At 41.6% G+C, this 13,894-nt stretch overlaps 1 protein-coding gene across 1 annotated transcript in view; it reads right to left on the reverse strand.

Annotated features, from left to right (window-relative positions):
- The window catches only part of LOC306771054 (septin-7-like), a 91,183-nt gene extending 79,247 nt beyond the window's left edge, over positions 1–11,936 (reverse strand). The window contains exons 1-2 of the mRNA XM_079260087.1: positions 11,749–11,936; positions 2,403–2,502 (exon numbers count right to left, since the gene is read on the reverse strand). Of these exons, the coding sequence (XP_079116213.1) occupies positions 2,403–2,502; positions 11,749–11,787 (139 nt within the window). The 5' untranslated portion in view covers positions 11,788–11,936. The remainder of the gene's footprint in view (positions 1–2,402; positions 2,503–11,748) is intronic.
- Positions 11,937–13,894: the final 1,958 nt, after the last annotated feature.

Genomic DNA, 13,894 nt, shown 5'->3' on the forward strand with positions numbered 1-13,894 from the left:
CAGCATTCAAAAGTGACCAAAACATCATCCAGAAAGCATCGGAACTGAGAAGTGGTCTGTGGTCTCCACCTGCAGAACCACTCCTTTATTGGGTGTGTCTTGCCAGTTGCCTATAATTTCCACCTGTTGTCTGTTGCATTTGCACAACAGCAGGTGGAACTGATTGTCAGTCAGTGTTGCTTCCTAAGTGGACAGTTCCATTTCACAGAAGTCTGGTTAACTTGGAGTTACATTGTGTTGTTCAAGTTCTCTTTATTTTTTGAGCATTGTATTTTAGCTTGTGTACAAGGTGTATGAAAAATAGTATACCTTGAAACCTTAACGGGCCAGCATGGAAATAAATTAGCTTTTCATGACCAAAAATTCAAGTTTTTCTTTCATGAATATGTATTTGACCAAAGTTTAATCACAATTGCATCCAAATGAAAGCATTCGTCTAGCTTCTAAGTGTCATTTATAAATACATAGGTGGCGGCGCACCCGGCAGAAGGTTGCAATGTTGCATTGCCATCTCTGAATACAGTACCGGAGTGAAACAAGCAGAGAACACCGTGGATCATCAAGCTGTCATTTTCCACTCAAATAGAAGAGCATCCAGACTCTTTGCCCCGTAAAAGGGAGGAAAATTAGCCAAGAAAAGAAAAATAAACATGAGGAAAGGAAAAAGAAAGTCTAAAAGGAGAGTTTACATGGGTGTAGCGTTTAGCAGATGGAGACGATTGATGAGGGACTTCAGGTGGAGGTTGCAGCTTTCTGCTGGACAGGGAAGTTCATTCAGTCTAACAACTAACTGCTATGTTAGAAACAGGACAGGTAGTCCAGCAGCTACTTTATCTTCCCGTTTGAGTCACATCATTTACTGTTACTGCTGTATAAAACAGCAGAGATGCTAATTTGGTAGTTAGCCTACAGGGGAAAAGCTGTGTTGCAGCAGTTGCTGTTACAGAAGTCTTACCAGCAGGACACATTTTCACGGACATTTTCCATTGTTTTGGGTTAGGGTTAGGGGGTCATCAGTTATTTAAGCTGATTTGTCAAGGAGGGGCTGATGTCCTCCCCACCCTGAGCCGTCACCTTATTGTGGTGAAGAGGTTGGATGGCTGGTTGGATGGCTGGTTGGATGGATGGTAGTATTTTGAACCTAAAGTAGTCCACTAGGGGAGATAATAGGCAAGAACAGCACAGGCATAAAATGTTTATTTTGTCATGATAGACACTTCTGTTGTTTCAGTTTCCAGAGAAGAAAGCAAGAGGGCAAGGTTCAGTCGGTGAAGTCATATGTGAAATCTTATTCCATATAAATTTCTTGACTGAGATTGTTCATTCAAGTCCAATGCAAGTTCCTGATGGTTAATGTGTGTTGCATTTGAAACTTTTGAATGTTTTTTTTCATCATTTGTAATATTTGAATGCTGAACTATTGTAATGCTATTTGAATAAAACTGTGTTCAGTTTTCTTTTTACTAAACTGTACTGTAAACATTTTAAATAGACAACCAGCAGTTTTCTCACCATTTGGGGTGACCATCTGTCATGTGGGGTAACTAATGATTGGTAATAACTGCACTAAATTTAAAACAGAATCTATCAGTTTTGGCTTAAATATTAATCAGTGGTATCTCATGGTTATGTGAATACCCTCTTTGCACATTTAAATAAGTCAGTTGATTTTGAAGAAAAAATTGTGTATTGTAACTGCATTATGAGTAAGATTCAGCCAACATTGAAAATGTATAAAATCATGTTTTACAAAAAATTAAAGGGCTCACAAGCCCTTACTGTTTAAAGTGTTTACTTTTAATACCTTACTGTTTAACTATTAATACTAGTTAAACTAGGAGGAATGTAAAAGAAATCTGTTCATTTTAGGGTAAATCATGGTCACCCCAAATGACTTTATGAAGGCATGTCCTTCTAATTTAACTGTAAAAAAAAATGAAAAATCACTAATAATTGGGTTTTTTACATTAATGCAAATGTACACTAAATTTTAATTTAAAAATTACAAAATAAATCATTTTTAGTTTTTTTTGTAATTGGCCTTTTCAAAAGTGTGATCCATCAATGACCCAGCTCAGATATATGAGCGGTTTCACATTTTAATGACCAGCAGCCAGAAATCCTGCTACACGTTGAATATTACTGATGTTTAAATAATTATTCGTGTCTTCGGGCATGTTTTTATAAACACAACAGAACAATACAAACTGAGTCATAGTTTAGTCTTGATCTACAAACATGGCGTACGAGGCCTCTCGTCCTCTGAACACGTGTTCAACCACAAGGTTACTCAGGTCATCACCACCCAATCAAACATTATCCCGATGTCCTCCAGGACGCCGCACAAATTCACACTCAAACGGAAGCGTCTGCATATTTACAAGAAGATTTCTCCGACTTACCAACAACCATTAACGTAAACTCAAACCCTCGTTTGACAGACTTCCGATAGACCTGGTTGGGAAGGTTGGCAAAGCCCACGTAGCCCTCCAGGTTTCGCTGCTGAAAGAAAACACAAACATTCCTGATCATGTGTTCATGAAACAGCATCCAGGGTGAATAAATACAGCAGAAACATGAGCAGCATTCTGATTCATGTAAACAGAAGGGAAAAATCTATCAGTTGCTTTTTCCCCAGAACTACAATTAGCACTTTTTTCTGTTCTGCAGCAACAGAACTCCACTGAAGTGCAGCTGGGAATATAAGGAAAAGAGGTCAAGAGGAAGCAGAAACAAATAACCAGATGAAAATTTAACCCTAGTTAACCCTACAATACAACAAGTCCAAAAAAATACAAAAAAAATACAAAAAAAAATCCCAAACAGATTCATCAAACTAGAAAATGAAGTGGAAAAGTCGTACGTGTTCAGTCGTATCCATCATTCACTAACAGTCTCTCTCTCTTTTTAAGCGCTGAGGTGTCTCTTCATCCCTTTCTGCTTCTCTCCTCCCTACAGCCTGCTGTCATGACAACATCCCTCCAATCATCTGTCCTGCATGAGGCAAACCATCGATCTCTGGCCTGTCAGGCTGCATCCTTCAGCAGCTCCGCTGATGGAAGGCTGAAGATACCGAGTCCAGACCGGCCCAAATCACACAGAGGAAGTCAGCAGTTGGTTCCAGGATCACAGACACGCTGACGGTAAGCTACACAAGCTGTGTCTCAATCCAGGGTCTGCACACTTTCAATAGTGGATTCGCCGGCTACATACGTCACGCTGTCCCAATGTGAAGGCTCCTCTGAATCCAGCTTCTAAATCTGCACTTTGTTTGGCTCCAGATTAGCTGCATCATGGCTGGGCGATACAACCGATACCTCATATCCCGACATAGCTCATCTCTTAAACCCCATAACGATCCATAACCATATAAAACTGTGTAACGTTGTGTCAGTCATCAGTTATGTATCAGGTGTTGCTAGGCAACAGCAGCAGGGATCTCCTTCCATCTGGGGGAACTATGGCCGTATGACGTTCCACAGGTAAATACCTGCTGCAGCGTCTGGAGTTTATTCTCCTCCACTAGACGCTGCTTTTATTGACTCTATTCTTTATTCTGGATTCTGTATCCTGATTCCTGCAGGTGATAAAATGAGTTAGTTGTGTCGGAGTCCGTTGTTGGGACTGTGAGCTAGTCTGTTGTCGGTTCCACCTCGCTCTTTTTATATCCAAACCGCATCCAGACAGAAATTTCCCTCTTTTAGGAACAAGCTCATCAGTTTGGGTCGGCTGCTCATCTTTTAGTGAATTATCCTCTGAAACACGTCTGCTACCGTCTGCCTCCATGTTTATGTATCGCAGCGTGCCGTAAAGCGTGTCTTGATGCAAAATACTGCAGTAAAGCAGCTTATGGTGGCGTAAATGATAGAGCTGGTGTAGGCAACTCCGGTCCTCGAGTGCCACACTCCTGCAAATGTAGGAGTTTCCCTGCTGCAACACACCTGATTCAAATCAATGACTAAATAGCAGACTTGGGCAGAGTTTGATGTCAAGCTCTACTAATCAGGTCTGACGTGTGCCAGGTGTGTTGCAGCAGAGAAACTCCTAACATTTGCAGGACTGTGGCACTCCAGGACCAGAGTAGCCTACACCTGCGATAGAGCCTCATATGAAACGATTTCTATCGTCCAGACGATTGATTGCATCCTTCGCGGCCTCTTTTCCCCAGATGCGCCAGATAGAAAAGAATGAGCAGCATTCTTTTGGTGGCAAGGACGTTATTTTTTTAATGTACAGTGTCTTGCAAAAGTATTCATACCCCTTGAACTTCTCCACATTTTGACACATAACACGCCACAAACAAATATATTTTTTAGGAATTTTATGTAAAAGGCCAACGCAAAGCGTTCCATAATTATTTTTTATTTCACAAATAAAAAGCTGAAAAGTGTGGTGTGCAAAAGTATTCAGCCCCCCTGAGTCAAAGCTTTGTGGAATCACCTTTTGCAGCAATTCCAGCTGCAAGTCTTTTGGGATATGTCTCTACTGGCTTTGCAGATTGACAGACAGATATTTTCCCATTCTTCTTGGCAAAACTCACTTAGATTAGTCATCAGTCCACTCATGAAGCCAACTCAGAGAAAATGATAAACAAATAAAACAACAATATAAGAAAAATAAAATAACTTTTATGTTGTTTACAAACAAAAAGTTTGAAATTTCTCAGTTCAGTTTGTTAATAGAAAGGTTTCTGTTTTTCTGCTCAATAATTAAATGATTGTGAAATTTTAAGCAAAGTGTTGCATCATCAATATTTGGTCTGAATGTACTTGGTGTCGGATTGATATGCACTGAGAACGGGGTGCCTATTGACGACCGCTGTCTTCCAGGCTGTCCTGGCCACCCAAGTTCCGCACAATGACTGATTAGTTTAAAGCCGGTGTGTTGGAACAAGCTTACATGGAAAACCTGCAGGACGGTGGCCCTCGAGGACCAGAGCTGGACACCCCTAACTTAGGACAACTTTGGCTCCATGTTAAATCATTGTAAATTTAATATCTTGGTCATGTGATGCAAAACCAAACTGTGGTTGGTTCTACAACTTTCACAAAACATCAATGTTGGTACAGGATCTTCCAGCAGAGTCGAGCTGTGGACCATGCAGTTGCTCCAGTTTTTCAGAACATGAAATATTGTCTCATCCTAGAAAAGACAATGTTAAAACATTGATGATCTCTTTCTGCTTCACACGGCTACAAGCCGAACATGAAAAATCTGGTAAATATATCAGATACCTAGGAGTAATCAGATTACTTTATTAATCAGTATTATGGGGTTCCATGTTAAACATGGAGATGTGACAGCGCCTCCGAGACAGAAGCTGATTGGACAGAGGCAAAACAAGAAACTGTTGTGTTGCGTAAACACCGTAAGATCTCATCGAGCATCACTAAGTCGTGCCAACGTAGGGCCACTGTTGTCACATTTAAAAGACAAATATAAAGAAAGTGGATCTCCAAGTTTTATGGATTGATATTGTATAAAATAAATGTTCAAACTGATTAAAATGTTATCAGAAGACACCAGATATGTTGCTGGAATGCAACATTCAGAAAACCAACATGCACACAGGAAGATCTATCTGAATCTATTCAGCTCATCAATATTCTGATGCTGTCAGCTCAACAGCAGGAAAAACTACTCCGAACACGCCTGGAGCATTTTCCACTTTTCCACCCACATTCTAGTTCTGCAAGTTATATAAAGTGCCTCTGCTGATGGTCAGCACATATTCCTGCAGTTGCACAGGTAGCGTAACCCGCTAAGTGTGTTCCCACGCTAAATGACAGGAAAGCAGACATAGCAAAGCTATGTGGGTGCAAAGGTAGAGGGAAAAGTATGAGTGCATCATATAAAGGGTATATATATATCATTTACAGGGAATATATGCCACACACAGGAAATGTCCCAAATGCAGGTTAATAATTGTTGCATCTGGTGTTTAATATTCATGCTGCTTCAGTTCACTCCTCACAAACTGATGGGAAATTCTTAAGTTTTTCCAACGGAAAGTGGTGAACACGAAAAGCAGCAGGCACATAAAAGATGGACGCAATAGGGACGAGAGAAAAGCTAGTCAGTCCATTCATTTGGACCCCTCCCCCCTCGTCCACCCGGTGGTAATAGTAGCTGACATCATCTGTGTTATTCAGCTCCTCAACCCCCTCCATGCATCCAGAAGCTGACCCATAGGGTCTGATTCCTTACATGCTCAACATTAAATAGCATTAAAGATGCTGTAGTGAGTAGTGCAGAAACCTTCCTCTGCTTATTTTTAGCCCCACCACCCCCCATCTGTCTGAATGTAAGTCAATGCATTGGTCATGGCGGGGAAAGTCGCTGCCAGTCACTTCTGATCTTATCAGACAGATGCAGCATGACCACAGTGTGAGGTGTGTAGTGTGGTGAATAATCCCTCTCTGGACAAACCAGCAAAAGCCTGAAACACAGCATGTTACTTTTGTACCATGAAACATCTTCCAAACGTCCAACAAGAAGCTAAATTACCAACTACAACTGGACGAAATATAATTTTTATACCAAAATAACAAGGGTAAACAGTTATTAAACGAGAACATTGTATCCAGAGCACGTCTAAATCCATCCATCCATTTTCTGTCCCTTTTTCAGGGGTCAGGATGTGGGAGCAGCAGCCTAAGCTGCATGAACATTCGTTCATGTAAATTACAAGTCCTCCTCACAAACTACAGTAAGTCATGGAGTTCCTCAAGGTTCTGTACTTAGACTGATACTCTTCACACTATATATGTTCCCTTTAGGAAAAATTGTGAGACAGCATGGAATAAACTTTCATTGTTATGCAGATGATACTCAACTATACTTATCCTTTAAACCAAATGAAACAAATCAGCCCAATAGGCTACAAAATTGTCTCCTAGACATAAAGACTTGGATGTCTAGAAATTTTCTCCTCTTAAACTCAGATAAGACTGAAGTAATTCTCGTTGGATCTGAAAAACTCAGAGCTAAATTTTCCGGTTTTGTAATGAACCTGGATGGCATTACTTTAGCTTCCAGTGCTACAGTGAGAAACCTTGGAGTAATATTTGACCCTGACCTGTCCTTTGGCCCACATATTAAGCAGGTTACTAAAACAGCCTTCTTTCATTTACGTAATATAGCCAAAATTAGGGACATTCTGTCTCAGAGTGATGCAGAAAAACTGGTTCACGCTTTTGTTACTTCGAGACTAGATTACTGTAACTCTCTATTACTGGGCTGTCCTAAATATGCCCTGAAAAGCCTTCAGCTGATCCAGAATTCTGCAGCCAGAGTCCTGACCAGAACCAGCATGAGAGATCATATTTCTCCAGTTTTAGCCTCTCTTCATTGGCTGCCTGTTGAATCTAGAATAGAATTTAAAATCCTTCTCCTTACATATAAAGCCCTCCACAACCAGGCACCACTATATATCAAAGACCTCATTGTTCCTTATATACCAAGCAGAGTACTTCGTTCGCAGACTGCAGGCTTACTTGTGGTTCCTAGAGTCTCAAAGAGCCGAGCAGGAGGCAGAGCCTTTGGTTATCAGGCCCCTCTCTTATGGAATAAGCTCCCAGTTAGTGTTAGGGAAGCAGACACCCTCCCCACCTTTAAGACTAGGCTGAAGACTTATCTTTTTGATAAGTCCTATAGCTAGGGATGGTTAGCATCCCTTAGTTATGCTGCTATAGGTTTAGACTGCTGAGGTACATTTCCTGATACACTGAGCTTCTTTCTCTTTATCTCTCTCTTTTACCCCCCCATAACAGTGTTGCATCATTAACATGTATGTCTCCTGTCTCAGCAGGTCTCCCTGGCCGGGAGTAGCAGTTCCTGTTGTCTGTTGTCTTTCTGTCCTCTTCCCCCCACACAGCAGAGGCAGATGGCTGCCTGTCCTGAGCCGGGTTCTGCCGGAGGTTTCCTTCCTGTTAAAAGGGAGTTTTTTCCTTCCCACTGTCGCCAGTGTGCTTGCTCAGGATGGGAGATTGAGTTGGACTCAACTCAATCTGTTGGTTTCCTTATATAGGCTATTATGAATTGGCTTTCATTATGTTTTCCCCTCTGTCTGTAAAGCGTCTTGAGATGGCATTGCCGTGATTTGACACTATATAAATAAAGTTGAACTGAATTAAGCATGGAAGTCCAGACCTCCCGCTCTACAGCCCCTTCAGGGGGGATCCCAAGGAGTTCCCAGACCAGCCGAGAGATATAATCCCTCCAGCGTGTTTCCAGGACACGCTGGAGGGACTGGTTGGACATTTGAGGTTTGCATTTTTCCTGTTGCAGGTGAAACGGATTGCTTTGATTAAACAGCTGATCTAGGTGGTAAATATACCAACATTTTCACAACGGGTGGCATTAAAATACACAAACCCTGCCATGTGCACGACCCGACCTGCAGGAAGTCCAATAACAAACCAACATTTGGGTTCGGGGTGGGGGCTCCTAATCACTCCCCTCCAGGTCTCACTGTCATTGCCCACGTGAGCATTGAAGTCCCCCAGCAGAACAATGGAGTCCCCAGAAGGAGCACCCTCCAGCACTCCCTCCAAGGACTCCAGAAAGGGTGGGTACTCTGAACTGCTGTTCGGTGCATAAGCACAGACAACAGTCAGGACCCGTCCCCCCACCTGGAGGCGGAGGGAAACTACCCTTTCATCCACCGGGGTAAACCCCAACGTCCGGCACCAGTGACAATGCCCACACCTGCTCGGTACCTCTGACTGAAGGCAACTCCAGAGCGGAGGACGATTTAGCCCTTCTCAGGGATACTGGTTCCAGAACCCAAGCCATGCATCAAGGTGAGTCCAACTATATCTAGTCAGAACCGCTCACTTCATGCACCAGCTTCGGCTCCTTGCACTCCCACCCCATGGTGGGAATAAAGTTATTTATCCTTTGTTGTTCAGCTGCAGATGTTAAGCCAACTCAGCAGGACTGAGGGTGAGCTGCCAGCTGTCTGGGAAAATCTCTGTAAACTGTGATCAGCCCCAAAATCAATTCAGTGTTAATGTCAGACATGATTTAAAATTAAGTGCAGCATCATTTTCCATCATTGCAAAGTTAATGTTTGTTTTAATGTCAGACAGATGCAAAATACAGAAAAACTGTCACATAATATCCAAAGTTAGAAAGAATTCCCATAGAGGTGCATTTCTGCATGCATGCAGACGGACCCACTGTTAACCTGATGGTGCTAAAAACCCAAACTTTGCTGCTTTTTACCCCACATAAATATAAATGTTTATTCATTTCACTGCAACATTAAGAAGCAGCACAAAACGCGGAATTAAAGCCAATATTAAATAATCAGATAATTGATTGCCACCTTACAGAGATGCATCTGAAGGGAAATGGACTCATAGAGATGCGTCTGAAGGGAAATGGACTCATAGAGATGCGTCTGAAGGGAAATGGACTCATAGAGATGCGTCTGAAGGGAAATGGACTCATAGAGATGCGTCTGAAGGGAAATGGACTCATAGAGATGCATCTGAAGGGAAATGGACTCATAGAGATGCGTCTGAAGGGAAATGGACTCATAGAGATGCGTCTGAAGGGAAATGGACTCACAGAGATAAGTCTGAAGGGAAATGGACTCACAGAGATAAGTCTGAAGGGAAATGGACTCACAGAGATGCGTCTGAAGGGAAATGGACTTATAGAAATGCACTGAAGGGAAATGGACTTATAGAAATGCACTGAAGGGAAATGGACTTATAGAAATGCACTGAAGGGAAATGGACTTATAGAGATGCGTCTGAAGGGAAATGGACTTATAGAGATGCACGGAAGGGAAATGGACTTATAGAGATGCGTCTGAAGGGAAATGGACTTATAGAGATGCGTCTGAAGGGAAATGGACTCATAGAGATGCATCTGAAGGGAAATGGACTCATAGAGATGCGTCTGAAGGGAAATGGACTCAGAGATGCGTCTGAAGGGAAATGGACTCATAGAGATGCGTCTGAAGGGAAATGGACTCATAGAGATGCGTCTGAAGGGAAATGGACTCAGAGATGCATCTGAAGGGAAATGGACTCATAGAGATGCGTCTGAAGGGAAATGGACTCATAGAGATGCGTCTGAAGGGAAATGGACTCATAGAGATGCATCTGAAGGGAAATGGACTCATAGAGATGCGTCTGAAGGGAAATGGACTCATAGAGATGCGTCTGAAGGGAAATGGACTCATAGAGATGCGTCTGAAGGGAAATGGACTCATAGAGATGCGTCTGAAGGGAAATGGACTCATAGAGATGCGTCTGAAGGGAAATGGACTTATAGAGATGCATCTGAAGGGAAATGGACTCATAGAGATGCATCTGAAGGGAAATGGACTCATAGAGATGCGTCTGAAGGGAAATGGACTCAGAGATGCGTCTGAAGGGAAATGGACTCATAGAGATGCGTCTGAAGGGAAATGGACTCACAGAGATGCGTCTGAAGGGAAATGGACTCAGAGATGCGTCTGAAGGGAAATGGACTCATAGAGATGCGTCTGAAGGGAAATGGACTTATAGAGATGCGTCTGAAGGGAAATGGACTCATAGAGATGCGTCTGAAGGGAAATGGACTCAGAGATGCGTCTGAAGGGAAATGGACTCATAGAGATGCATCTGAAGGGAAATGGACTCATAGAGATGCGTCTGAAGGGAAATGGACTCACAGAGATGCGTCTGAAGGGAAATGGACTTATAGAGATGCGTCTGAAGGGAAATGGACTCATAGAGATGCGTCTGAAGGGAAATGGACTCAGAGATGCGTCTGAAGGGAAATGGACTTATAGAGATGCGTCTGAAGGGAAATGGACTTATAGAGATGCGTCTGAAGGGAAATGGACTCACAGAGATGCGTCTGAAGGGAAATGGACTCATAGAGATGCGTCTGAAGGGAAATGGACTTATAGAGATGCGTCTGAAGGGAAATGGACTTATAGAGATGCGTCTGAAGGGAAATGGACTCATAGAGATGCGTCTGAAGGGAAATGGACTCATAGAGATGCGTCTGAAGGGAAATGGACTTATAGAGATGCGTCTGAAGGGAAATGGACTTATAGAGATGCGTCTGAAGGGAAATGGACTTATAGAGATGCGTCTGAAGGGAAATGGACTCATAGAGATGCGTCTGAAGGGAAATGGACTTATAGAGATGCATCTGAAGGGAAATGGACTCATAGAGATGCGTCTGAAGGGAAATGGACTTATAGAGATGCATCTGAAGGGAAATGGACTCAGAGATGCGTCTGAAGGGAAATGGACTTATAGAGATGCGTCTGAAGGGAAATGGACTCATAGAGATGCGTCTGAAGGGAAATGGACTCATAGAGATGCGTCTGAAGGGAAATGGACTCACAGAGATGCGTCTGAAGGGAAATGGACTCATAGAGATGCGTCTGAAGGGAAATGGACTCATAGAGATGCGTCTGAAGGGAAATGGACTCATAGAGATGCGTCTGAAGGGAAATGGACTCATAGAGATGCGTCTGAAGGGAAATGGACTCATAGAGATGCATCTGAAGGGAAATGGACTCATAGAGATGCATCTGAAGGGAAATGGACTTATAGAGATGCATCTGAAGGGAAATGGACTTATAGAGATGCATCTGAAGGGAAATGGACTTATAGAGATGCGTCTGAAGGGAAATGGACTCATAGAGATGCGTCTGAAGGGAAATGGACTCATAGAGATGCATCTGAAGGGAAATGGACTCATAGAGATGCGTCTGAAGGGAAATGGACTTACAGAGATGCTCTGAACGGCAGTTTCTGGTCGCTCGATCATCGTGCTTCTCGCGCCGTCACCACGCAGCGTGCACGCGCCCTCGCCGCAGCAGATAACCGTCCCGGAGAATCAGGAAGCGGAACAACAAACAACAAATGAGCTAAACGTAAAAACCAATGAATGACAATATGTTACATATGGCCGCAAACAGGCTGTTTCTCTTCTGACCAGTCTGCCGGAAATCATACATACTGCATCCGGTGTGTCATTTCAAAATAAGACGCCTTTATAAGCAGGCGTTTCGCTCATAGACATAAAATACATAGACATCATATAAATAGACGCATCGCGCCGCCATCTTGGATGGATCTCCATGCGCCTCCAATGCATTTATCTGTAAGGTGTAGATCCAACCACAATTATAATTTAACCAATTTTTACCGGATTTTTTTTTAGTTTGGTTTGTTACAAAGGGCAGAGATGTTATGATACAGATCACCATAAAACCTAAAAAACAACGGGCTTATATGCTAAAATATTTGTAGAATGCTATTTAACAAAGACATAAGGTACCTACAATATAAATAAATGTATAAATGAATTTGATACTAACATGTCTGTTTATTGATGCATTTGGTTTGATCTGTTTTTATCTGGTTAAATAAATTATTCAACCTCGTGAAATGTAATTCCACACAATATGCTTTCAATATTTTGACAGTTATTGCAACCAAATGCTGAACAAAATACGGGAGTAGTTGCTGCTTTCTATTAACTATGGCAAACTCTTATTTACATTTATTAATTTACCAAAATAAAGATTACAGTTGTACAAAGTCTGAAAATAAAGTATTGTATCAAAACTGCAATTCAGAAGTTACCCAGAAAAACACCCAGAAAATATAAACCTCCGCCAAGGGTCATGGTGGCAGTGGGAAAGTGGAAGGTGTGGACCCAAATGCAGAGATGAGGGAACTGGGATGCAGGTTGAAGACTGCTTTTAATCTTAACCGAGGCAAACAGGGAACAAAGTACAACAAAAAATTATCCTGCAACCGAGAACTAAAACTGAGGTAAATGGGTATAAATACACTGGGGAACTAAACAAGAAACAGGTGTACGGAATGAACTGAAACAAGACCAGGTGAACTCAATGAACAGGAAATCAATAAAGCTAAACAACAAACAAGAGAACCAAACAGGAAAAACTATAAAATAAAACAGGAAACCTGAAACTAAGGAAAAACACAAAACCACCACATCATGACACCAAGGCCTTCAAAAAGTTCCTGGATCCAAACGGTGATCCGGATCACAATCAAAATTAAATTAAATCAGTTCTTCCTTTTCACATTTCCAATACCTAAACACTTCATGAAAATCCGTCCAGAACTTTTTAAGTTATCTTGAACACAGACAAACAGATAAACCAGTAAAAACATAACCTCCTTGGTGGAGGTAATTATGCTACCATGTAAAACTCTCTTTGTGAAGCATCAATATCATATTTTTCCATAAACACCTCATAGGAGTAAAATTTATCATTTAGTAGATTATTCACTGTATTAACATTATTTAGCAACCAGTTATGTAGAAAAGTGTTTTGTTTGTGTGCAATATATACGCGTTGTTCCACAAAAAAGACTTATGTAGGGAAACTACGTTGACTCTGCAGCAAAACTCAAAAGCAGGGACCCATCCAATATGGCAGCGATGCTGGTTCACTCTCCAGCCCTCAAAGAGGCGTCTATGTATATATGATGTCTATGGTTTCGCTCTGAAAACACTAAACAGAAATTTAGTGGACAGAAACTGTATACGTTTTTTGTGCTAAGGGTTATACATACACATTTACTTTATAATAGATTAGCACTTCGTAATTGAACTGGTGCAAGTTTTATTTGTAATGCAACAACAGTTGATATTCCAGCTGTTTCTAGTTACACAGATTATCTTTAAATGTGCACATACAGCATCTAGTAACAATAACAAGATTTTATTATTAAAATAAAATACTTTGAGCCTTACAGAAGGTATGCATAACCCCTAAGGAAAAAAATCTGGAAAGAAATCTCTAAAATGTTTAATTTATTTCTCCTAGACAACTATGAGATATCTTTGACACCTAAGTGAGACTAATGTTTATTTCTCCTGCATCTCAGTTTGT

This window comes from Telmatherina bonti (assembly GCF_933228915.1).
Source record: "Telmatherina bonti genome assembly, chromosome: 2".
NCBI lineage: Eukaryota > Metazoa > Chordata > Actinopteri > Atheriniformes > Telmatherinidae > Telmatherina > Telmatherina bonti.